Source organism: Corticium candelabrum, chromosome 4, assembly GCF_963422355.1.
Source record: "Corticium candelabrum chromosome 4, ooCorCand1.1, whole genome shotgun sequence".
Lineage (NCBI taxonomy): Eukaryota > Metazoa > Porifera > Homoscleromorpha > Homosclerophorida > Plakinidae > Corticium > Corticium candelabrum.
This window is the reverse complement of record NC_085088.1, coordinates 2,778,124-2,802,674: the sequence shown is the minus strand read 5'-3', so window position 1 is coordinate 2,802,674 and position 24,551 is coordinate 2,778,124. Positions and strand designations below refer to the sequence as shown.

Here is a 24,551-nt window from a genome sequence, read left to right as displayed (position 1 = left end):
TTTTTCTCACTAGTTTCTATACTTTGTCTGTTCAAGCATAACTAGGACTACACAGTGACTGGAGGTACTGCAAGATGGATCTCATCTTATAAGTGAGCTGTTATTCTACAAATAAATGGGATTCACACTCGTTCAGCAACAACAGCATACTCGGTAGAACGTTCAATTGCACCAGAATGACATCAAAAATATACTGTATCATAACAATTCAATGAAACATTAGTGTACGGTTGACTTCTACACCTTATGACCCTTTCACATTTCTGATCATTGCCTCTAGCTCATCCCATTCTTGGTCAGTTACCTTTGAATAACTACCGTCTTATAAAGTGTGTGTAGCACAAACGAGTAGGCATGTTACCTCAGTCAAATGGTTAAATTCTCCAGCTGAAAATGGCAGCTCCCCTCCATCAAACGTCACGATCTTTAAGAAACAGAACGGGAGTTTGGTTTCAAAACGTTACAACACAGTAATTGTCCTACTTCGCCTGTAATCCAGCTGGCATAATCACTAACCAAATAAGCAGCCAAATTGGCTATCTCTAATGGCTGTCCTAGTCTTCCCGTTGGTATTCTATGTAATACTTGTTTGGACCACTTCCCGGTAGGATCAAGACGACTAAATGCTCCCTATGGAAAGATACAGATTCAACATAAAAAGAACAAACAGTTTTTCACAAACTTGACACTTTGGTTTGTATCGGTCCTGGTGCTATGGCATTGAAACGCATGCCATACCTTCCCCACTCGGAAGCCAAAGACCTGCCCAGAATAAACAATAAGTTATAAAACCATTACTTGTTTAAACCAAGGCAAGTGAATCATCTTAACATGGTGAGAGCTTCAACACCAGATTTGGCAGCAGCAGAAGGCACGACAAATCCAGAACCAAAGTTTGTATATGTAGTCGTAATTGCAAGAAACGATGCTCCTAGAACCACATCTCATCAGACAACATGTCTACAGGTCAGTCAATTGCTAACATTTTCAAAGTGCTCATACGATTTCAAATAATCGACTAAGTACTTATCATTCTTTTCAAAACAAAATTACTGACACCAGACATCTCTTTTCTGTGTGTCTTAACTATCTGTTATTCAGAGTTGACTGAAATTTCAGAGTTTGACTCAGTCTATCGACGTTGTTGTCAGTTCCAAACTCTTTCCTCGCTGAGAAAAATGAAAACAATGAAAGCAAGCAAAAATAAATTTTTGCCTTATTCGAAACTACACTGTACAATAAAGTTTTGCTATTCTCAACATATTTCACGTGTATTTCATATTTAAATTAATAGTACTGTAATATTACTCAAACAAGCTAATTAAATCAGTCTACCAACTGTAATTTTGCTACTTGAACTTAAAACATGAAATTTCACCTTGTCTACTGTTAATGAGTCGTTTCCCAACATCCAGTATGACATTTGCCGTACCAAGCAGTACAATATCAACAATAGTTTTGAAAGCATTTGCAGAGAGTCGTTGTGTAGGTGAGATAAAATTTCCAGCAGCATTATTGATAACAATGCTTGGCAAGCCGACATCAGAAACACAAGTATCAATTGCAGACTTAACCGCGTCAGGATTACGAACATCAGCCTGAAGGGCCAGCACCTACAAATAGACAATAAAATGATTCTATGTTACAGTCCTGTTTACATTATTAAAATTAATAATTACCATAGTAGGTCATTATACTTGCAATGCTATCACTGAGTGTAGTGCTATAGCATACTACATTACTAACCTTGCACTAACTTTTGTATCAGAGCACATTACAAATCATCAAATATAAAACAATAATAAAAATGCAAACTATTAATATTAACAAATGTTAATACATCGTGTGATGTAGCTACTTGTGAAACTTACCAATAGCTGTCCATGTGTTTAAACACTTGCATGTAAAAAATGATCAGCTACAGCCACAGGCTGTATTCACTATCATCCTTATTCACAAATAACATCTCTGCTAATAAAGTAGCAAACATACAAATTTATTTGTTGTGTAATCTGTTAATACCATTATCGCTGCTGGTCTTCACAATTATAAAAAATAATATTTACACTAAAATAGAAGAGGCTTGATGAACCGAGTTTATAAATTTTCATATTAGCAAATTAGCAAATTTTAGTTTTTATTCAAAAAACAATAGACAATACAAACCTTGTTTCCTGTTTCACTTGAAATTTCTTCAGCTGTCTTTTGCAGGATATCCAATTTTCTAAAATAAAAACATGTAATTGTCATTCCAGAAGGAAAAAACAAAAACGGGAGCAGCTGCTGCAACAGCGGTAACAATGAGCGCACCTCCTCCATTGCAATTGGCCGTCCGTCCGTCTACTGACTACTGTACCCTAGCGCATGCGCGCCTCGGGTTAATTAGAAGACACGATCTGGGTAGGTAAAATCAAGCTTTAGTGGCCATAGTTACACAAACCTGCTGAGAAGTGCTACAGTTGCGCCCAAGCGAGAGATGGTTGTAGCCATTGCTTTGCCAAGACCTGTGCCACCGCCAGTAATCAAAGCCACACGATCACTAAACGTACCAGGCGGTAGCATAATGTCGACTCGCGGCTGTAACTGCGAATGAACAAATCTTCGTCCAAAATTTGTAAACCCGAACCTCGACAACATCGCTCACATCCGGGTAAGCTGAGAGGATTGCCGGGAACTTGAGTTTGCTGTGATGGAGAAGGATTTGTTGAGACCGATAACGCGTCGTCTCGGCATCAGGTCGGGTTCAGTGTTTAACAGAGCCGTTGAATTGCTTCGTCTCGTGGAATTAAAATGTTGCCAAAGTGCTGTGATGTTGTCCAACAATTGTCGAGCGGTTGTGTGTTTGGAATTGGCTGCTGGAGAGAATAACGAGCCTCTTTCTAGAGTGAGTAAACGGTGGCTTCTAGAGATGCACCGCATTTGACATGAGTGCAATAGATATAGTTAATAAATTAACTAAAATATTGCATCTCAAGAATGACAAATTGATAGACTCATCAGGTACACAGTCCTGCTTTGACAGTATTGTGATAACATATTGGAATAAGTTTTGACGTTCATGGCTTGCCTGAATTTTTCAATGGTTGTGGAGTGTACATTTGTGAAATTGGATTGTATACATTTGGATTGTACACGTTTGGATGATTGTACACGTTTGCATTGTCTACATTTCTGAAAGATGTAGTAGCAATGGCCTCTTTTGTCAACATCTCTTTGTTAACAGTTGTGTATTATAAGAATGTGTCTGAGTCCTGATCCAAAACAATGCCATATGTCAGTTGAGCATTTGTGAGTGCTCGGAGGTCACTTCACTTGCAAACACGTGCTCACAAGAATGTAAAGACAGCTACATCAAGCTGATTTCCAACTCGGTGGGAAATCTCTGGCACGAATGTGGAACAGGAGTTCTGGGAGACATGCAATAATTTATGTATTCTTATTTAGCCTCCGTCTGCGGCAGCTGCAGTAAGAAACATGTCACACTGAAATAAGCAAGTATCTTGCTTGTGTTGGCTTTACAATATATCAACGAAGTTTTAGACTACTGTTTACTATGTGTAGCTGGTACACTGGAATTGCTTTGAGTGTTTCAACAAAATGTGGACTAACAGAATGACAAATGAACAGACAAACAGATACAAAGACATGTAGAAGGCAAAAACAAACTTTCTATCAAACAACTGACTTCTTTGATAAAACTGGTGCGTGTGTGTGTGTGTGTGTGTGTGTGTGTGTGTGTGTGTGTGTGTACAGTTACTTGCATCCAACAGTGATTGCTTCTCTTGATGATTACTATATATTTTGTTGATGTTATTAGACTGAGGCAATAAGAATATCCGGACAGAAAAAGAAAACATACGAGTCTGCATATCAGACGATTGAGAAAATGTTGGGATTGAGAGCCAGATTGGGAATACACGAACTGGCAGTTCAATGTGGTTGTTCTGAGGTTCGTGAACTAGCCCAATCTCTCATGACACAGTATAGTATTCCACACTTGTTCTTTGTATAAATAGGTTCAAACATGTTTGGTGTCTGTAGATATGAAAAGAACATTCGAGCAAACCTGTCAGTCAGTAGGCAAAATGATTTGGACCTTTCTCAACCGATATTTGCTATAGCTGCTCTACAAGTCGCAGCCAAGTAAGAAGTGACAGACTGCAATCAGTTGCACTATAAGTGTACTTTGTGAAAGTAAATGCTTTGCCTCTATTGCATGTGCCAGCAAAGGCCTGACACTGTCTGTGTATTGATGTATCTGTATTGTGCAGTCTAATCGGTCAATTCTATTAACTAAATATTGATGTCTTGTTTGAGCGATGTGATGATTTGTACAGGAAACAGAAGGTCTGGGTTGACAAGAAGAGGCTCATGTCTCATGTTGGTAGGAAGAAAGCAGCACTGACAAAGATCATATCTGAGATGGAAGAATGTGTGAAGCAAATTGGTACACACAATATACTATATACTATTATTACAAACTGTATATTACATAAATATGGTTAATACCTAGGATTTCAAATACATAACGTAAATGATGAAAGTACTACTGTACATGCATTCGTTTGTTGTACTTGATACAGATAACGAAAAGCAGCAGAAACAGTCCAGTCAACTGTTCGACTGTTTAGAAGTCAGTGGTGATGAAGAGAATGGTAAGTTACTGACTGATTCGATCGTTGTTTGGTATTCCAAGTCTTGGCATACGTTGCACCAGTATATATATATATATATATATATATATATATATATATATATATACACACACACACACATTTGTTTCCTAGACGTGCACGCTTCCAAGAAGCAGTGCATTGAATCAGAGGAGCTCTTGCTGGAAGATTATGAAATATGGAAGGCCAGAATTTTAGCAGCAGCTGAACAGGCTATTGTCGAAGGGAAAGGTCACATAAAACCAGACACACAATGCAGACCAGACTATAGCTGATAGTGACTGTAATTGACTCTCCTGTGTATGCATTACATATATGCTGATATAAATCAGTATGCATTGAACAGAAACTTATAATTTTAATTGTGACTGAGTGGAGTCAATTTGAGGTATGTACTGTTGTTGTGACACTTTGCTGTTGTCAACTCTGTCTACTTGGAGCATACAGTGCGAGCTGCTCTCCACTGACGATCGACTCATGGGGTGAGGGAAAGACAGGGAGATATGGAGTTGTGTGTTACACCAGACTATTACTGCATGTATTTTTGTCGCTCACTGTTGTGTTGTTAGGTAAGAAACTATTTTTGATGTAAATATTTTAAAACACTAGCCGTTTCCAAAATTAACAATCAAAAAGCAAAAGCAGAAAATGACATACATACATATAACAAAATTAGAAACATGAAATTGCGATGTACAACATTAAATGGCCAAATCATTCACTGACTTTGCTAACTATGACAGGTAATTCGAACTAGATATTATTTTCCTTTCAGGCAATGGGGTATTAGTAGACTCATACCCAGTCCTCTCCTCCTGTGCACTCAGCACCAGCTCTTTGTTGGGTACCGAGTCTGAGTCTATAGGGTAGGTGAACATCCAGAGTCTGCCACAAGCCTAGCCTGCATGCCCAAAAGGACAGGATGCACCAAATCTAGTGACAAATTGCTAATAAACATACCTGAACACTTGACATGTTCCAAATATTCAAACATTTTCCTGGTTGTGTTTGATCTAACCAGCAAGATGCACTACACAGTGGCCTGTGTTCACACTACAAGGGTTTTAGAACTGGGTTTGCTACTGCTTAGCATAACCAATTAGAATACATCAGGTCAGTTTACCACAGGAATGCGGGTTAGAGCAGGGGTCTAGCCTAGTACTTCCAAAATTAGGGTTAGCTGGGGTTAGCTGGGGTTAGCTGCAAAACATTCCAGTTTATTCATACTGCGTATCAGAGCAATAAATCAAAGAAGATTTGCTCTACTTTGTGTTGGCTATATGAGAGGGCAGGAAACGTTTCTAGCATTGAACTCTGCATATTAGACTACACAACTAACCCTACTTCCGTGACGGACGTTTATGCATGCATCCACTACATGACCACTGTGACAAGACTTTTCCGGCTGAACTCTGCGTATTTCACAACGCTATTGCCGTGACGGACCAGACTTTTCCTGCACTACATACCATATGAAGATATAGAAGGAATGTACAATGCTCCCTGCAACTGTGACCACTAACTAAACGGTGTCTAATGGAAATTTTTTAAGATACGGTAGGCAAGCTTCAAAACGGAAGTAGACATCAACCTATAATAAGGCGCAGTGCAAGGCAAATGTATCAGTCTGTCTGCAGCCTCTTCCACTAACGGAGCATCATGTCAGTCATCCAACAGGAGCGTATTCTTTTCAGTGTCGTTCTGCTGACCTACGTGGCTGTTTTGTGCAGGTAAGACAGTAGACATGCCACAGTTTGTGCTGACCCGCCTTTCTACAATTTTTGGTATCGTTTGTATGTTGCGCAGTTCAAACCCACAGTTGCAAGTGTGCATGCCTCTCGATGACTACCAAACACTGTGCAGCGGTGCAACCCCTGTCAGTCCACCGGTAGACTACACACAATGTATTGTCAGAAAACATCTTTAGATGGTGCATTTTGACTTAATTCTTTGCAGAGACAAAGGGCCCTACTGGGTTCAACCCACTCAAATCCCGGTAAGCCATGCCCAAGCATATATGTACTATCAGATAGTTGGTGAAGAGTACATTCATGCAATCTCAATAATATTAGGCAGCAGACACCACGCATTAGACGTTTTCGTTTCTTGTATATTTTTATGGTAAAGCTTGCATACAGACAAACAAGGGTTGCAAATTTCAAATGACGTTCAAACCACTCTCAGTCTCTATGTCAACCTTAACTTTTTGTATTTAATATTTAAATGCTTGCAAATAGGAGAATCATGCCGACAAATCAAGCAACTAGGATTCGACCGTGGCAGCAAAGTGTACTATGTCAATCCACTGGGTCAGGGAACGTTTCCTGTGTATTGTGATATGACAACATTAGGAGGAGGATGGACTCTAGTGCTGAATCAGGTGCTGTGCATTTTACAACAAGCTAATTTGTACATGACAGGCTGTTTCTCATGATCACATTGTTTTAGATTGGAGATAAAAGTAGATATTATACACTTACTGATGCTCGTTGCTCCATCCTTGATAGTTTGAACAAAGAAGGAAAGCAATGCAACCTGAATAGACTCTTCCGCTCTGCTACAGAGATCCGCTATACTGATGACAAACTTACTACCTTCCTACATGCCAAACTCAATGGAGCTGAATATTGGACTGCCATTCACAAAACGTAAGCGATAAATAGAAGTATAAAAAAATTAAGGACAGGCAGGCAGGTGTGCAGACACTTAATTTAACAGACATGCAGAGACTAATAGATGAACAAACTTTAGTCAAGCCTTGGAATGAAAAGATTGTTGGTTTAAAGTCTTTCTCATAACTTCTTTGATATAAAAATAGGTAAAAATGGTAGCAATGATGTAAAAAATAAGGATTTGACCAACAAACAAGTGGTAACTGCTCACTCCCTCTGTATAACCACATTCGATTTAGGTCATCTGTTCCAGTAGCAGTGCAGTACGTCAGTGGAGCTTTAGCTGGGACAAGGTACATTGAAGTCAGAGATAGGTTTCACTGGGGACACAGAAACAATGTTCCTGTCACGGGTGGAAAACGGTAAGTTGCATCCTAAACTTTCTTTAATTTGTACCTCACAATATTATTTGCAGAACTGGGCTCAGCAGCTACCCTGGATGTAAGCATGTCTGTTGGGAAGATGTGTATGCTAGTCTGAAAGATCGTCCATTTGCTGGAGATCACTGTTCATCATCTACAACACCATCCTTTTGTCCTGCATTTGCGCCTTCATACCAGTTCCCTTCAACAGCAACTAGACAGGGATCTATGAAATTTAGAAAGTGGATACGATGACTAAATCCACAATTCACGGTGGCATGTTGCTTGTTTAGCTTCAAGTATGCGTAGTAAGATTCAACTGCTATTGCTATACCACTAACAATTACCTGTTGCATGTTGCTTGTTTAGCTTCACTGTTGTTTGTTGCTTGTTTGGCTTCAAGTATGCGTAGAAAAATAAAGGTTATGCAATCATGATGCTACTGTCATTGAATTGACCAACAATTGATATGTGTGGTGTGGTGTGTGTGTGGTGTGTGTGTGTGTGTGTGTGTGTGTGTGTGTGTGTGTGTGTGTGTGTGTGTGTCGGAGTATGGGGTTTATTGCCAGGAGCAGCACCATCTGCTACCGAGCGCGTCTACAGGTTGCGGATTGTGGAACAACCCTTCGATATAAGGGTTAGCTGTGAAATAAGCAGGCCTTGCCTGACGAATAAGCAGTCGCAGACAATCTGGTGGCAGTGTTATCAGAGAGTGATGGGATAACAGGTGACAGTGTTATCTCTATAAAATGTCACAGATTCTCCATGACGACATGGCATGGCGAGTGCAGCCGCCATGAATAGGCTGTTGCTACAAAGTCTGATTTGGTTCATAGCAATTCAGCACAGTATCTGTAATCAGCTGTGGTCACTTTGGCTCTAAAGAGCAGTTTACTAATTTGGGGTTTTAGTTTTCTGGTCACCTTACTGTGTCCATACATGTTGTTTGGCATGTTGTAGTCTTACACCTGTCAACATATAGCACGTACTGGAGGAGAGAGTGGAATCAGTTCTGCACACGCTCATTTCACTATAATCCATTCTATTGTGCAGGTTCTTTTATGGTGACTTGTTTTGTCTGTGTCTTTATCAATTCTTTTCTTCAAGTCCAACGGCGATGGGCAAGTAGTGACGGGGGGGGGGGGGGGGGCAGTTGTAAAATGGCAGTGGAAGCCTTTAGCTACGACCCTGCACGTTGGTGGCTCAGGTGTGATGACCGTTCTGTTGTTGAATTGGAGTAACAGTACAGTTCGTGTCCTACCTGAGTGTCAGAGCAGCCCTATTCAGGGATAGCACTTCTCTCTCCAGTAGGAGAAGGGGAGAGAAAAGGATCCCTAACGATAGCTTACTACGTACAAACCTTGCTAGCTTATCGTGGTCAGCGGGCATTCAATTTTGCGGTCAAAGAAAAGAAAAAATGAACGGTTGAAGTTGACAATTGCAACATGGAATGTAAGAACATTACGAGATAACAAAAATAATGTCAATCTTGAGTGTCGATCTGCAGTTATCGCTAAGGATAAATGTAAAAAGCAGTTTGTGTGCAATTCTACTTGATTTCAATTGATAATAATCATATGATTTCAAATAATCAACTAAGTACTTATCATTCTTTTCAAAACAAAATTGCTGACACTAGACATATCTATTTCTGTTTGTATGTCTTAACTATCCGTTATTCAGAGTTGACCAAAATTTCAGAGTTTGACTAAGTCTTTGACATTAGCGTCTCCTTTAGTTCCATGCAAACTCTCTTCTCGCTGAGAAAAATAAAAACAATGAAAGCAAGCAAAAATAAATTTTTGCCTTATTCGCAACTACAACTTGTTTTTAAACTGTACAATGAAGTTTGCTATTTTCAATATATTTCACGTGTATTTCACATTTAAATTAATAGTAGAGCAATATTGCTCAAACAAACTAATTACCAACTGTAATTTTGCTACTTGAACTTAAAACATGAAATTTCACCTTGTCTACTGTTAATGAGTCGTTTCCCAACATCCAGTACGACATTTGCTGTACCAAGCAGTACAATGTCAACAATAGTTTTGAAAGCATTTGCAGAGAGTTGTGTAGGCGAGATAAAATTTCCAGCAGCGTTATTGATAACAATGCTTGGCAAGCCGACATCAGAAACACAAGTATCAATTGCAGACTTAACCGCATCAGGATTACCAACATCAGCCTGAAGGGCCAGCACCTACAAATAGACAATAAAATGATATATATTACAGTCCTGTTTACATTACTGAAATTAATAATTACCATAGTAGCTCATTATGCCTGCAATGCTATCACTGACTGAGTGAGTGCTATAATCTGTTATTACCATTATAAAAAATCAAAATTTGCTGATTTAAAAAAGTTTGCAAACTCAGTCATCAAGCCTCTTCCATTTTAGTTAAATATTATTCAGAAGACAATAGACAATAGAAACCTTGTTTCCTGTTTCACTTGAAATTTCTTCAGCTGTCTTTTGCAAGACATCTAATTTCCTAAAATGAAAATCATACAATTGTCATTCCAGAAGTATAAAAAGTAAAATACAGCGAAAGCAGCTGCTGCAACAGCGATAACAATAAGCGCACGCGCTGCATTGCAATTGGCCGTCTGTCCGGCTACTGACACACTACTGTAACCCTAGCGCATGCGCCCCTCGGGTTAACTAGAAGACACGATCTGGCGAAGTACAATGGCCATAGTAATACAAACCTGCTGAGAAGTGCTACAGTTGCGCCCAAGTGAGAGACGGTTGTAGCCATTGCTTTGCCAAGACCCGTACGCGTGCCGCCGCCAGTAATCAAAGCCACGCGATTATTAAACGTACCGGGGGGAGGGGGTAGCATAATGTCGACTCGCGGCTGTAACCGTGAATGAACAAATCTTTGCCCAAAATTTGTAAACTTGAACCTTGACCACTTCGCGCACATCCGGGTAAGCTGAGAGGATTGGCAGGAACATGTAAAAGTTTTGCTGTGATGGAGAAGGATTTGTTGAGACCGATAGCGCGTCGTCTCGGCATCAGGTCGTGTTCAGTGTTTAACAGAACCGTTGAATTGCTTCGTCTCGTGGAATTAAAATGTTGCCAAAGTGCTGTGATGTTGTCCAACAATTGTCGAGCGGTTGTGTGTTTGGAATTGGCTGCTGAAGAGAATAACGAGCCTCTTTCTAGAGTGAGTCAGTAAACGGTGGCTTCTAGAGATGCACCGCATTTGACATGAGTGCTACAGATATTAATTAACTAAAATATTGCACTCAAAAATGACAAACTGATAGACTGATCAGGAACACAGTCCTGTCGACAGTATATCAGTTTGTCTATTTGTATTTTTCAGTTTGTCTGAAAATACAAATAGACAAACTGATATTTGTATATCAGTTTGTCTATTTGTCTATTAGTATTTTATTCCAATATGTTATAACAATTCCAATTGTTATAACATATTGGAATAAAATACTAGAATAAATCAAACAGATAAGTGGCTTATTGTGAAGAAAAAGTTGTTACACTTAGAGCAATTTGTTTTTGATGTTCATGGCTTGCCTGCATTTTTCAATGGTTGCATGTAGATTGTATGCATTTGTGAAATTGGATTGTATACATTTGGATTGTATACACATCATGTGACATGCAAAGATTTATAATGATAGTATCAATGGCCTCTGTTGTCGATGTCTCTTTATTAACTGTTGTGTGTGAATGGCTCTGAGTCCTGATCTAAACACAACACCATCTGTCAGTTGAGCATTTCTGAGAAAGATTAATTGAGACTTATTGAATCTGCAATAATAATGTATTCTTATTTAATCTCCGTCTTTGTGGCAGTTGCAGTAAAGAAACATGTCACACTGAAATAAGCAAGTAACTTGCTTGTGTTGGCTTTACAATATGTCGATGAAGTTTTAGACTACTGTTTACTATGTATAGCTCGTACACTAGAATTGCTTTGAGTGTTTCAACAAAATGAGGATTAACAGAATGACAAATGAACAGACAGACAGATACAAAGACATGTAGAAGGCAAAAACAAACTTTCTATCAAACAACTGACTTCTTTGATAAAACTGGTGTGTGTGTGTGTGTGTGTGTGTGTGTGTGTGTGTGTGTGTGTGTGTGTGTGTGTGTGTGTGTGTGTGTACAGTTACTTGCATCCAACAGTGATTGCTTCTCTTGATGATTACTATATATTTTGTTGATGTTATTAGACTGAGGCAATAAGAATATCCGGACAGAAAAAGAAAACATACGAGTCTGCATATCAGACGATTGAGAAAATGTTGGGATTGAGAGCCAGATTGGGAATACACGAACTGGCAGTTCAATGTGGTTGTTCTGAGGTTCGTGAACTAGCCCAATCTCTCATGACACAGTATAGTATTCCACACTTGTTCTTTGTATAAATAGGTTCAAACATGTTTGGTGTCTGTAGATATGAAAAGAACATTCGAGCAAACCTGTCAGTCAGTAGGCAAAATGATTTGGACCTTTCTCAACCGATATTTGCTATAGCTGCTCTACAAGTCGCAGCCAAGTAAGAAGTGACAGACTGCAATCAGTTGCACTATAAGTGTACTTTGTGAAAGAAAATGCTTTGCCTCTATTGCATGTGCCAGCAAAGGCCTGACACTGTCTGTGTATCGATGTATCTGTATTGTGCAGTCTAATCGGTCAATTCTATTAAGTAAATATTGATGTCTTGTCTGAGCGATGTGATGATTTGTACAGGAAACAGAAGGTCTGGGTTGACAAGAAGAGGCTCGTGTCTCATGTTGGTAGGAAGAAAGCAGCACTGACAAAGATCATATCTGAGATGGAAGAATGTGTGAAGCAAATTGGTACACACAATATACTATATACTATTATTACAAACTGTATATTACATAAATATGGTTAATACCTAGGATTTCAAATACATAACGTAAATGATGAAAGTACTACTGTACATGCATTCGTTTGTTTGTACTTGATACAGATAACAAAAAGCAGCAGAAACAGTCCAGTCAACTGTTTGACTGTTTAGAAGTCAGTGGTGATGAAGAGAATGGTAAGTTACTGACTGATTCGATTGTTGTTTGGTATTCCAAGTCTTGGCATACGTTGCACCAGTATATATATATATATATATATATATATATATATATATACACACACACACACACACACACACACACACACACACACACACACACACATTTGTTTCCTAGACGTGCACGCTTCCAAGAAGCAGTGCATTGAATCAGAGGAGCTCTTGCTGGAAGATTATGAAATATGGAAGGCCAGAATTTTAGCAGCAGCTGAACAGGCTATTGTCGAAGGGAAAGGTCACATAAAACCAGACACACAATGCAGACCAGACTATAGCTGATAGTGACTGTAATTGACTCTCCTGGGTATGCATTACATATATGCTGATATAAATCAGTATGCATTGAACAGAAACTTATAATTTTAATTGTGACTGAGTGGAGTCAATTTGAGGTATGTACTGTTGTTGTGACACTTTGCTGTTGTCAACTCTGTCTACTTGGAGCATACAGTGCGAGCTGCTCTCCACTGACGATCGACTCATGGGGTGAGGGAAAGACAGGGAGATATGGAGTTGTGTGTTACACCAGACTATTACTGCATGTATTTTTGTTGCTCACTGTTGTGTTGTTAGGTAAGAAACTATTTTTTGATGTAAATATTTTAAAACACTAGCCGTTTCCAAAATTAACAATCAAAAAGCAAAAGCAGAAAATGACATACATACATATAACAAAATTAGAAACATGAAATTGCGATGTACAACATTAAATGGCCAAATCATTCACTGACTTTGCTAACTATGACAGGTACAGTACCGGCAATAAGTAACCTAACATTTTTATCGTTTGCGTATCCTATCCTATTGAGTATGGTATCATAGCGTATGTATCATAGCGTATCATATATCGTATTGCGTATCATATATTATGGCGTGCTACCAATGCCAAAACAATTGCTGCAGCACTAATACTCAGCACTAATATAATGAGAAAAAACATTGTGTATAATGCATTATGCATAATGCATTGTGTATAATGCCTTTTGTATAATGCTTTTTATATAAAATGCCTAGTGAATAATGCTGCACGAATACGCAGCACTAAAGCTGGATTTACAATATGGGAACGCTTGAGCGTCGCGTCGCGTGCGTCCAGTCACGTTGTCTTGCGTGGGAGTGGCACATATCGCGTCACACGCGTGGTACCATACGATTTCAGCGCGCCGTAGACGTCGCTGCCTGAATTATTGAACTGACCACTCGCGCTTCGATTTTCTACTAGCAGAACTCTGCCGGAACCCCCAGCTTGCTCAAAATCAATTTCGAGGCGTTCTCCCATGCACCCAGGTCTTTGTACGTCTTGCAGTTGATCGTCCACAAGCAAGGACAGCTCCCTACACAATCTATAGACCGCTCAACGTCGAGTACAGCGCCCAAATCAATAATCATTGCCCACGGAAGCCACACATGCATTTATAGTTGGCTGTGATTGGTCGAAATCAAGGTGCTACTTCCGACGCGACGTGTACAGCTTCCGATTCGACGCTCAAATAGAACTTGGTTCTATTTGGACGCGTCGCGTCGCGTCCGTCGAACGTCGCGTCGCGTAGACCATTTACAATTTGAATTTGTAGTACGCGACGTGACGCGACGCGACGCGACGCTCAAGCGTTTGCATATTGTAAATCCAGCTTAATACGCAACACTAATACGCACTAATACGCAGCACTAGTACGCAGCACTAATACGCAACACTAATACGCAGCACTAATACGCAGCACTAACATAATGGTCCGAAACGCGAGGCATTATCACAGCACTAATACGCAGCACTAATATGCAGCACTAATACGCAGCACTAACATAATGCTATTGGACCGAACTGCGAGGTCTCCGGGCGCGCAAGAAGGCTTTTTGCTGATTCGGTGCTGAACCGCATGTACAGTACACTGTTTGAAGATGAGGATCTCAACCTGTTTCCTCGGGTACGTATGCAAGACTGATGTTGTCTACCTTTACTGGACACGTCGCAAGCTCTTTGTACATGTATCTAGACTTGTAGCTATTGCGCGCATCACCAGGTAGCCGGTCAAGCGAGCTGCTAGACTACATACCGCTCTAGTAGACGAGTCCCTCTTCATGTTCTCTGACGAAAACTAGGAATGAGCAGTTGCGTGAAGGCTAGACCACCCGACCTAGTTGACGTGTACGTGCACGTCATGCACTAGTCACCAGCAGAGGGAATTGACTGCATTCTGCTCTCTGCAGTGCACGTTCCAAGCACAATCGACTGGCTGCTCCGTCTCTACAACTGCACGAACTAAGTTTCCTAATTTAATGCTGGCTTGGATGGCATATTCAACGCAAATCTACGGATTGACAGGAGAATTTTTTTCAAGGCAAGTTGCGCAGTTTTTGTTATCAGTTTTTATTAGCTTCAAGGTATTCTAAACTGTACTTAATTAGTAATAATCAATGAAGTGACTGCCTGCCAAGCCAAAGCTTGTTATAGTATATTAGGATGTAGCTTTTAATAAAGATATCAGATCAACAGACTTTCGTAGTGTGTATTTACTTGTAACATTATTTACAGTAATGCAGTTCAGTCACAGTTATACCTGACCTACCATGGGTGCAAATTTCATTATAGCTGACCTACCATGGGTGCTAATTTCATTATAACTGATTTACCATGGGTGCTAATTTCAAAGTGGTTTAATTGGCTTGACTGTTGACATGTCCTCTCTTAACTTTAAATATATGCATATTATTTCTCACACATGGAATGGAAATTGGTAGACCGCACATAGACAAAATGGATTTTCTACAATAGGAGGAAAGATGAAAAATGTGAATAGAAAATATTTGCAAATGGCATTAATTAATAAGCAAAGTGCTGCTGGCCTTTTGGCCTCTTTTAACTTATAAATGCAACCCCTGATGACACTTCTGAAAGATACTGCTGTGAGTGTGCTCAAGAAGCATGAATGTTTAAATCAACTTAAATTAAACTAATGAAAAAGCAAACAGATGTGCCATGTAATTTACTCTAAAGCAACTATCAACAACTACAGCAAAACCTCTTAATTTAACTCCTTTTCAATTTCCTGCATACTACTAAGTCAAGTGCCACAGCTGAGTGCAATTAGTTATGTCAGTTAGATTACACCAAAACCACCGAGGCCAAACTCCAAAGCCATGGTAAAAGAAGTCTGGAACGAATCATAATCCTCATGTACTACTGGGAGGTAAAGAGCTGGTATGCACGTCGAAGCCATTGGCATGGTTGCTGTTCTATCACCATCTTCTAAATACTGCACTGAAATTAAAGTAGATGGTGGTAGCTGCTGAACAGTTTCGACTGCAGCTGCATACTGCAGGATAGCAGACAAGGCAGAAATTGGCTCTACATAGTGAGAAATTTAACAAATGCAAAGGTTGCCATGTTGGAAATTAGTCTATCAAGCTTGATAGTGTAGTATTGCACTTACGGTTTTGGACAACAATTTCTTTGTTGTTACTTAAGAATTCTTGGAAAAATATCTCAGCTCTTGCCTGTGCTTCTGTCGCTGGCCTATTAATATTCAGTATTTCTTGCATTCTAAGAAGGTAAGGTTTATGTCAGACAAATACCTGAAAGTATGTAGACTAAAAGCTCACTTCTCCAATGTCAAGTGTGTTTCTTGGAACACAAGAAGATACATCATACATTGTCTTTTGGACTGCAAGAGATGTAGAATGTTCATTGAGGCAAGGCCTTCTCTGAGGTGCTCAATTGCTGTTTTGCACTTGAACACCAGCTCATTCACTACAAGGCTTTGCAAAATTGCCTCACGTTGCTCAAACGATATATTATGCATCCATCCACTTGCAGAGACTGCATCAATGACATCTAGTCTCATTGACAGTTGCTGAAATACAGCTATTGTGTTGGCTCTTTGCATCTATAAGAACATCAGTAAAAGAAACAGACAATCTAAAGTTGTGTCTAAATCCCTTTAGGTTAATTAATTAATATGATATGTACATACATTATTAATTTTGTGTGTGTGTGTGTGTGTGTGTGAGAGAGAGAGAGAGAGAGAGAGAGAGAGAGGGAGAGGGAGAGGGAGAGGGAGGGAGGGAGGGAGGGAGGGAGGGATGGAGGGAGAGATGAGAGAGATGAAAGAGTGAGTGAGGAGTTGTGATTACCTTTTTCTGAGTTGAATAAAAGTGTGTGAGTTATCATGTACATCAAAACTTCCGATGCTCCAAAGAAACTACAGGCAAAACTTCACCAAGCCCAAAAAGTTGTTGAGCTTAACCAGGTTTACAGCAGTGTAACAAAAGTGATTAGTTAATTATGTGTTTACTTATTTGGTTCAAATAAAAGTGAGTGAGTGAGTGAGTGAGTGAGTGAGTGAGTGAGTGAGTGATAAAAGTGAGTGAGTGAGTGATTGAGGGATATATATATATATATATATATATATATATATATATATATATACAGAGCATACTGCCCTGATAGTTGTTCATACATACATGTATGTGTGAAGCAGCTGAAGTTAATAATTTTAACCAAAGAGAATGAGTGTGTATGAGTGTGTTGAACATGTCTACACATCAAGCATATACACTTGTAGAAAAACAACACTTCATACCTCAAGTGCGATGCACTTTATGTCTGATTCTGGCATGTCTTCTATTGTAATCTGGGAGATGCAGTCATCTTCGTTGTCACTCAACAAGTATGTGACAAGTGGCTCAGCCAGAAAAGGCATGCCTATTTCACACTGTGCAATGCAATGTGCCAGTGCTGTACCAACTATTTTGAATAATCTGGTTCTGAAAGCTGTGATATTGTGCACTGGCCATAACTTTCTTGGGCGTCCTTCAAATAGACCTCTTTCAGGAGCAAACACAAGCTTGAAGAGCTCTTGAAAGAACTCCCTTTTCAATCCTCCAGCATCAACTTCATCTTCACCGTCAAAACGAATTTGAAGTGGTCTGGACAGTTGTATATTAGAGGCTTTTTTGTAAAATGCCACAGCCTGGGAGATTAGGTTTTCTTGGGATACTTCAAGGCATAGAGGGGGCCCTAGCAAAGTTTGTGTGCAGTGATGACGTAGGAGCTCGGCAGCATCATAACATGACTCCATGTCATCATCCGAGTCAACTGTGAGCTGTTGCATTGGATTGTGACCAGAAGTAGCTGACAGTGTCACTGAGCTGTTGATCTGTGAGGAAGTTGTTGTTGGTAGAAAGTTGCTTGATGGAATGATGCTTGTTGAACTGTCATGCTGGGAAATTGTAATTGGAAGAGTAAGTGATTGAGAGGAGGTTCCTATGTTGGCAGATCTAGATATAGCAGACTCCATAAGCTGAGTAGATACAACTTGGAGTGCATCTTGGTTTTGATGTGCTGAATATGATTCTGTTTCTACCGCAGATGTTTCTGGAGAAGATCTGTAGATACAACAAATCTTTTTGCAAAAACCATAATAACAATACAACAATACAGTGCTCTCTACACGCCATGCAACTATGCCATACACTATGCCAAATAGTCTGCTTGTTTGTCCATCCGTTTGCCTGTCTGTCTGTCTGTCTGTCTGTCTGTCTGTTTGTCCGTTTGTCTATCCTGTCCAATACAAATATTTCAAAAATTTAGCTATATACAGTAGTTAGTGGTAACTATATGAGTTCAAAAGCTCTATAGGGCCACCATTGTCTATAGCTATCAAACTAACATACATTTAGATGGATGTGATTGCTAATCAGAGTTGTATAGATGGATATATATATAGTTTTTGTCAAAAATATTTTGTTGAAAATGGTGGTAGAATATGCTCAATTGAGTGTGTAAGCAGGTTAGTCTTTATTAAATACCTCATTTGAAAATTGCTCTGTTGTCTTGTTTGACTACTCCTGCATGCCATGGTATGCTGTCTCATATAAGCCAAGGGAACTTGCTCACCACATCGACAGCATCTCACAGTTGGATGGGCTTCTTCCAAAGCCTAACAGTGGAAGAAGTTACGATACAGACTTAATTAATCAGTTTTTAAGTGATTCTTTGTTGAAATAGAAAATTGTGTTACCTCTTCCACTTGTCTCTCACTTACTGACCTTCTTGAGAGGTCACGTTGAATTGGCCGTACGTATATATTAGTGCTAGCTCTTGTAGTGTTGTTCAAATACTGAGCGGTTACGGGCACTGCGGATTCTGTGAACCTTGTCAAGAGCCTGCTTCCAGGAGATGCCCGTAGTAGCTCATAGCCACCGCAGCTCAAGAGTTCAGGAAAGTTTGTTGTTAGTTGCTCGTGTACGTCTTCTGCCGTGCCGTTCAATCGTAGTTGAATTCGCCGCAGTCCCAAGCCGCTTCCAGAGAGAGCTTGCATCTGGGCGTGGTTTGGGGCGGTACATGCGGAAGAACTTGACAAGATACAGAATGTCCGTTGAATTGTGGGAATTCTCGAGCGAGGGTACGTGTACGGCGCCGACGATGTTCGTCGGGAAGAAGCCGTCTGCCTTCGAGATGGTTCCTCTTGGGTGTCTTGTCGTGGCCTTGTGCGACGGAAAAGAGCTGATATCTCTTCTCTGATGCCGGTAGGCTGTGACCGCAGCTGGTTAGCGGAGTCGCTCTCACTCGTACGAACACGTGTTATAGAAGGAGGGACATGGATCGACACACTTGTTCTTCTTCTGCCCTCTGTATCACCAGACGCTGCTCATTCAAATACCGTTGTAGAATTTGTACATAAATTTGTACACACGAACAACTCACTTCTGTTGCCCAGAAGCCCTTGCACTTGCTGCTGTAGGTTTTGCAGTGCGCTCATAACAGCACGAATACTATCATCACGGTCGTCGCTCGGTCGGTCTTGTTGCTGACTCATAATTCAGTGTAGACTAGGCCTCGTCTAGGTTTCGCGCCGTTTTACCGCAAGACTTCCGCCTTACAGATATCAATTACATGACTGGGAGCGTTGGTTAGCTAGTACTGCTCGGTAGATCACGGAGCAGAATTACTGCAGACATGTCAACTATTGAAACTTAGATACGTGAGACAAAGAAACGAACAGTTACGTGTACACAGCCTTGCTAGTATTAATTAATTAAAATAGTTACGCTACGAGGTTTGTTCACTTATATAGAACCCTGATTGACTCAAGCTATGCCTCTAAGTTTATATATATATATATATATATATATATATATATATATATATATATATATATATATATATATATATATATATATAGCCGTGCAGTGCACATGCAGTTAGACTAAAATTAGTTTGGTCAAAGTCACGTGCTTTACTCTTGGATTACCAGTCTATATAGACTGCACAAAAACTCTGCCAACCTGAAAATTAGCAGGCAGACTTCCTGTAAACTGTAAACAGTGAACGCCCATAGAAAATCTCAGTATATAGATACGCGTGAGACGAACTCGAAGTGATGGGTACGCACGAGAAGGGGTCAAATGCGTGAGAGTTGAAATATCTGGGCTATTGCTAGTAGTTACCAAAGTTGTAGGCGTGTTGCCGTTGTATTGTATTAAACAATCACTAGCGGTACATGTACCTGCTCTACGAGGATGATGATGAATTGATGAATTAGTATTCTATGACAGATGAGACGCAACAAACTCCGCTGCCGTGATGAACAAGTCTACGCCAAAATCATTGCTGTCGGCTAGAGGATTTACTGTTCGTTTCAGTTCTTCGTAATCTGCTTCGCTGAGAGGAATTTCTACGCCATCTGGTAAGTGAACTCCGCTTGCGGTGTCTTCATCATCAATGTCGCCGGTTGCTGGGCCATTCCAATCCACTCCGTACTCGTCAGGGTCAACAGGTAACGGATCGGCAGCCGTACGCATAGAACCTTGCATTCTGAGCATTCCAGTTATCCATAACTATAGCCACAAGGTACGTGAATTAACGACTATATGAAATAGGAAATACATGCAGTGCTGCGAGGCCGCTATCTAGGTCTTACTCGAAGAGGAGATCTTCCTCTGTCGGTAGCCAAACGATGCCTGCACCACGCTCGGCGAAATCCGTCAAGGCTACTTTGAATTCGACTGACGAATATGTAGTGGATACAGAATAAGTCTGTCGCATTGTTACAGTCCAATAGCTGTCGGCGCTCTAGAGAGCGAAATATGCTTTTATATGTGGCAGTAACTGCGACCGTGACATCTCTCCACAATCTCTCGATTCTTTGATTGTGGACAGATCGACCTGTTATAAAGCTGCCTCTTTCGGTACCTCTGTAGGTCAGCATATATTCTGCGACGTCAACGTTCTCAACACCGCGGTCCGCTCTTACTCTAGACGGGAGACCGTACTCTGCTACAGCTTCTTGGAAGTACGACAGGACAGTAGTGGCTCGATTATTTGAACTGCACTTGAGGTAGACAGGTATTCTACTGTAGCCATCGATACCTAAAACCCATGATGCATGAACACAATTATGTAGGTTACGCCAGGAGTTGTAATCATCACATCGAGTTCTCTAGATGTTTATATACTGTATTGTTCACTCACCTCCATGTATAACTAAACCCCATCGGATTAGACCGTGCTGACCGTCGATATGCCACAGGGCATTTGGGCCGTAGACGTTGTATGTGCGCCGTTGGATTGCGTTCGACCACCTGAGCGCAATTCCCTCTGGATCAACTCTACACAAGCTGTCACGTACTCTTTGACGTGCTACTTGGATACCTAGTCGGAGCAAATGTCCTTCCACCATTCGGTAGCCATGCCTGGGATATCTTTGGTTGATTTGTGAGACTACTTCTTCCAAGTCCTCATCTGAGATGTTTGTGTAGAATTGCCCAACTGACAAACCGTGCTCCGACAAACGACGGTGAACGGTACGTACTGAACACCCGATTGTAAGCCCTATATCATTTGCTGTAAATCTGTATGACAACAGAAATTCGAGCTGTTCTTTTGACACCTTGATCTTTGGTCGACCGGTTCCTTGCACCTCTAAATATAGATTTTTCTAAGTAAATCATGGAACAAAAATACCAACCCAATAATTAGTAATCTAAATGATAGAAATATCAAACAAGAAGATGACCTTCAGAGACATAGTTATCTAATTATATACATAATTGGATGCTGTCGTGCTGGAAGGAAATGGAGGTTGTAATGGAGGTTGTAGGAGATTGCGACATGGAGACGCAGTTTTCGAGTAATGAGTTTCCATCCAAAGATAGTCTGCAAGTTTCTCTCAATGACTGATGAGAAGGCATCGTAAAGGCAGTGTATTGTGTAGACCCCACCCGTCACGTGATACTATTAGAGCGTGCTAGTATGTGGGACCAATGTACATTTGCTGTTTGTGATCATCGTACTACTAAAATTATCTTAATACTCTCCAGTTGTCTTAAGCTTTATACTGATCAGTGTATATAAACCAAACACACAAATGCTGTCTATAGGTCCATCTTCGACTGTCCAGTGATATGACTTTGGCTTCAGTTCTCTAGATCTTGGGGACTAAAATAATATAATATACAATAATAATATAATATACAATATACTGTAGTACATCTAAATATACGGGTATATAGCAACTGTCATAGTACGTTGAGTGTCAAATGGGATTGATGTCTAGACACATGGTTAATTAATTAAACTTGATATTCTTGCACTTCCAATTCCTAGGCAGGTGGGATCACAATAACATGACAGTATCTTTGCTGGCCCATCAGCAAACACACTAGCACTGTGCATTTCTTATAAGTTTCAGGGTGCGACCAATAGTCAAGTTTTATTAATTAATTTATTAGAGCCCAGCCCTTTCTGCTTTCATTAGTTTCCTGATGATGTAGACGTTTGAAAATACCAGCTTTCAGGATCAGATCAGAGCCGTCTATCTAGTCAAGATCAGAGCTGATTACAATGTAGCCTACGCCTACGGGGGCATATAGTCTCGCGTAGCCAGACCATCTCCGCCTACATCCTTCCGGCGAGACTAAGGCACAAGCAAGCGCACATATATCTTGACAGTGTCGTGTTGTGACGATTAGACCTACGCTAGAGTAGACCAGACACCAGACTTCGCACCTAGATGTTAATCTTACCTCTGTCTGCTGTAAACCCGCTGCCTCTGTCTGTAGATGACGTCGCTCTTCGTTCTTGAATAGATGTGAGCAGCGTTCGGCAAATACGCAGTAACTCTTCGCTCTCGAGCTGGCCCAGCATCCTTTCTGCCCGTAAAAGGTTTCGAAGTAAAGCTTCTGTACGGCCTTCCAGATCGTCTAGCTGGTCTAGACCGCAAGACTCTAGCGACCTTTGTAGGCCAACTAGATGTCGCTGAAAGACGGCAGACAAACTCCGAGTTGACAGAACCCTTGCCCTATCCATGCAGCTCGTTCCCGCGCAGTTTCGGGTCATAGAAATCTAGATGGGCCTAGGCTAGTGCTTGCTCAATCTCATAATGCTAAACTAAAAGATACGCAACTGAACTTGTGTGAAGTTTGCACAATGCTAATGCCTCGCAGTTCGGTCCAATATCATAATGCATTATGTTAGTGCTGCGTATTAGTGCTGTGATAATGCCTCGCGTTTCGGACCATTATGTTAGTGCTGCGTACTAGTGCTGCGTACTAGTGCTGCGTACTAGTGCTGCGTACTAGTGCTGCGTACTAGTGCTGCGTACTAGTGCTGCGTACTAGTGCTGCGTACTAGTGCTGCGTATTAGTGCTGCGTATTCGTGCAGCATTATTCACTAGGCATTTTATATAAAAAGCATTACACAAAAAGCATTATACACAATGCATTATGCGTAATGCATTATACACAATGTTTTTTCTCATTATATTAGTGCTGAGTATTAGTGCTGCAGCAATTGTTTTGGCATTGGTAGCACGCCATAATATATCGTACTGATTGGTATCTTATCTTAATGGTATTGTATATCATATTGCGTATCATATATCGTATGGATGGTATCTTATCTTAATTGTATGGTATCATCTTTTATCTTATCCTATCCTACGGCATCTTTTATCGTATGGTATGATATCCTATCGTATCCTATGGTATCGTATCCTATCGTATCCTATGGTATCATATCCTATCGTATCGTATCCTATCCTATGGTATCATATCCTATCCTATCGTATCCTATGGTATCATATCCTATCGTATCGTATCCTATCCTATGGTATCATATCCTATCCTATCGTATCCTATGGTATCATATCCTATCGTATCCTATCCTATCCTATGGTATCATATCCTATCCTATCCTATCGTATCCTATGGTATCATATCCTATCCTATCGTATCCTATGGTATCATATCGTATCCTATCCTATCATATCCTATCGTATCCTATCCTATCCTATGGTATCATATCCTATCCTATCCTATCGTATCCTATGGTATCATATCCTATCCTATCGTATCCTATCCTATCCTATCGTATCCTATGGTATCATATCGTATCCTATCCTATCCTATCCTATCCTATGGTATCATATCCTATCCTATCCTATCGTATCGTATCGTATCGTATCGTATCGCTGTCAGCTTACTTATTGCCGGTACTGTAATTCGAACTAGATATTATTCTTTCCTTTCAGGCAATGGGGTATTAGTAGACTCATACCCAGTCCTCTCCTCCTGTGCACTCAGCACCAGCTCTTTGTTGGGTACCGAGTCTGAGTCTATAGGGTAGGTGAACATCCAGAGTCTGCCACAAGCCTAGCCTGCATGCCCAAAAGGACAGGATGCACCAAATCTAGTGACAAATTGCTAATAAACATACCTGAACACTTGACATGTCCCAAATATTCAAACATTTT

The 24,551-nt window shown here is 40.4% G+C and overlaps 6 protein-coding genes across 6 annotated transcripts; 2 read left to right on the top strand and 4 right to left on the bottom strand.

Moving 5' to 3' along the window:
- Positions 1 to 147: 147 nt before the first annotated feature.
- LOC134178278 (2,4-dienoyl-CoA reductase [(3E)-enoyl-CoA-producing], mitochondrial-like) lies at positions 148 to 2,671 on the bottom strand. Its single transcript, XM_062645130.1, has 8 exons — positions 2,441 to 2,671; positions 2,167 to 2,224; positions 1,379 to 1,613; positions 832 to 931; positions 690 to 762; positions 484 to 630; positions 362 to 424; positions 148 to 304 (listed from the first exon to the last, which is right to left on the bottom strand). Exons 1-8 carry the CDS (start codon positions 2,635 to 2,637, stop codon positions 245 to 247), a joined length of 933 nt encoding a protein of 310 aa, XP_062501114.1. The 5' UTR covers positions 2,638 to 2,671; the 3' UTR covers positions 148 to 244.
- On the top strand, positions 2,672 to 8,138 carry LOC134178277 (origin recognition complex subunit 6-like). The gene is made up of 10 exons (XM_062645129.1): positions 2,672 to 2,884; positions 3,818 to 3,981; positions 4,042 to 4,143; positions 4,338 to 4,447; positions 4,584 to 4,655; positions 4,788 to 4,904; positions 6,911 to 7,053; positions 7,122 to 7,321; positions 7,585 to 7,707; positions 7,761 to 8,138. The coding sequence occupies exons 1-10, from the start codon at positions 2,690 to 2,692 to the stop codon at positions 7,960 to 7,962; spliced, it is 1,428 nt and encodes a 475-aa protein (XP_062501113.1). The 5' UTR covers positions 2,672 to 2,689; the 3' UTR covers positions 7,963 to 8,138.
- Positions 8,139 to 9,254: 1,116 nt separating this feature from the next.
- LOC134178009 (2,4-dienoyl-CoA reductase [(3E)-enoyl-CoA-producing], mitochondrial-like) lies at positions 9,255 to 10,556 on the bottom strand. The gene is made up of 4 exons (XM_062644790.1): positions 10,423 to 10,556; positions 10,148 to 10,205; positions 9,679 to 9,910; positions 9,255 to 9,467 (listed from the first exon to the last, which is right to left on the bottom strand). Exons 1-4 carry the CDS (start codon positions 10,554 to 10,556, stop codon positions 9,442 to 9,444), a joined length of 450 nt encoding a protein of 149 aa, XP_062500774.1. The 3' UTR covers positions 9,255 to 9,441.
- Positions 10,557 to 10,659: 103 nt separating this feature from the next.
- Positions 10,660 to 13,424, top strand: LOC134178713 (origin recognition complex subunit 6-like). Its single transcript, XM_062645599.1, has 6 exons — positions 10,660 to 10,883; positions 11,917 to 12,080; positions 12,141 to 12,242; positions 12,437 to 12,546; positions 12,684 to 12,755; positions 12,916 to 13,424. Exons 1-6 carry the CDS (start codon positions 10,689 to 10,691, stop codon positions 13,074 to 13,076), a joined length of 804 nt encoding a protein of 267 aa, XP_062501583.1. The 5' UTR covers positions 10,660 to 10,688; the 3' UTR covers positions 13,077 to 13,424.
- Positions 13,425 to 20,345: 6,921 nt separating this feature from the next.
- On the bottom strand, positions 20,346 to 21,195 carry LOC134178008 (uncharacterized). Its single transcript, XM_062644789.1, has 2 exons — positions 20,720 to 21,195; positions 20,346 to 20,636 (listed from the first exon to the last, which is right to left on the bottom strand). The coding sequence occupies exons 1-2, from the start codon at positions 21,005 to 21,007 to the stop codon at positions 20,346 to 20,348; spliced, it is 579 nt and encodes a 192-aa protein (XP_062500773.1). The 5' UTR covers positions 21,008 to 21,195.
- LOC134178007 (uncharacterized) lies at positions 21,188 to 22,944 on the bottom strand. Its single transcript, XM_062644788.1, has 2 exons — positions 22,824 to 22,944; positions 21,188 to 21,720 (listed from the first exon to the last, which is right to left on the bottom strand). Exons 1-2 carry the CDS (start codon positions 22,942 to 22,944, stop codon positions 21,263 to 21,265), a joined length of 579 nt encoding a protein of 192 aa, XP_062500772.1. The 3' UTR covers positions 21,188 to 21,262.
- Positions 22,945 to 24,551: the final 1,607 nt, after the last annotated feature.

Excerpts from the sequence above, each read along its gene's own strand:
- LOC134178278 (XM_062645130.1), bottom strand. The coding sequence starts at position 2,637 with ATGTTGTCGAGGTTCGGGTTTACAAATTTTGGACGAAGATTTGTTCAT. Across the intron at positions 1,614-2,166 it reads CAAGTGAAACAGGAAACAAG|GTGCTGGCCCTTCAGGCTGA; the intron begins GTTTGTATTGTC and ends GTCTATTTGTAG. Across the intron at positions 631-689 it reads CAGGACCGATACAAACCAAA|GGAGCATTTAGTCGTCTTGA; the intron begins GTGTCAAGTTTG and ends ATCTTTCCATAG.
- LOC134178277 (XM_062645129.1), top strand. The coding sequence starts at position 2,690 with ATGGAGAAGGATTTGTTGAGACCGATAACGCGTCGTCTCGGCATCAGG. Across the intron at positions 3,982-4,041 it reads GCCCAATCTCTCATGACACA|ATATGAAAAGAACATTCGAG; the intron begins GTATAGTATTCC and ends TGGTGTCTGTAG. Across the intron at positions 4,905-6,910 it reads GGCTATTGTCGAAGGGAAAG|GAGAATCATGCCGACAAATC; the intron begins GTCACATAAAAC and ends GCTTGCAAATAG.
- LOC134178009 (XM_062644790.1), bottom strand. The coding sequence starts at position 10,556 with ATGCTACCCCCTCCCCCCGGTACGTTTAATAATCGCGTGGCTTTGATT. Across the intron at positions 10,206-10,422 it reads ACTGTAGCACTTCTCAGCAG|GAAATTAGATGTCTTGCAAA; the intron begins GTTTGTATTACT and ends TTTTCATTTTAG. Across the intron at positions 9,911-10,147 it reads CAAGTGAAACAGGAAACAAG|GTGCTGGCCCTTCAGGCTGA; the intron begins GTTTCTATTGTC and ends GTCTATTTGTAG.
- LOC134178713 (XM_062645599.1), top strand. The coding sequence starts at position 10,689 with ATGGAGAAGGATTTGTTGAGACCGATAGCGCGTCGTCTCGGCATCAGG. Across the intron at positions 10,884-11,916 it reads ATAACGAGCCTCTTTCTAGA|ACTGAGGCAATAAGAATATC; the intron begins GTGAGTCAGTAA and ends TGATGTTATTAG. Across the intron at positions 12,081-12,140 it reads GCCCAATCTCTCATGACACA|ATATGAAAAGAACATTCGAG; the intron begins GTATAGTATTCC and ends TGGTGTCTGTAG.
- LOC134178008 (XM_062644789.1), bottom strand. The coding sequence starts at position 21,007 with ATGCTGACCTACAGAGGTACCGAAAGAGGCAGCTTTATAACAGGTCGA. Across the intron at positions 20,637-20,719 it reads GAGGAAGATCTCCTCTTCGA|TTATGGATAACTGGAATGCT; the intron begins GTAAGACCTAGA and ends TTGTGGCTATAG.
- LOC134178007 (XM_062644788.1), bottom strand. The coding sequence starts at position 22,944 with ATGCTGGGCCAGCTCGAGAGCGAAGAGTTACTGCGTATTTGCCGAACG. Across the intron at positions 21,721-22,823 it reads CGGGTTTACAGCAGACAGAG|AGGTGCAAGGAACCGGTCGA; the intron begins GTAAGATTAACA and ends ATCTATATTTAG.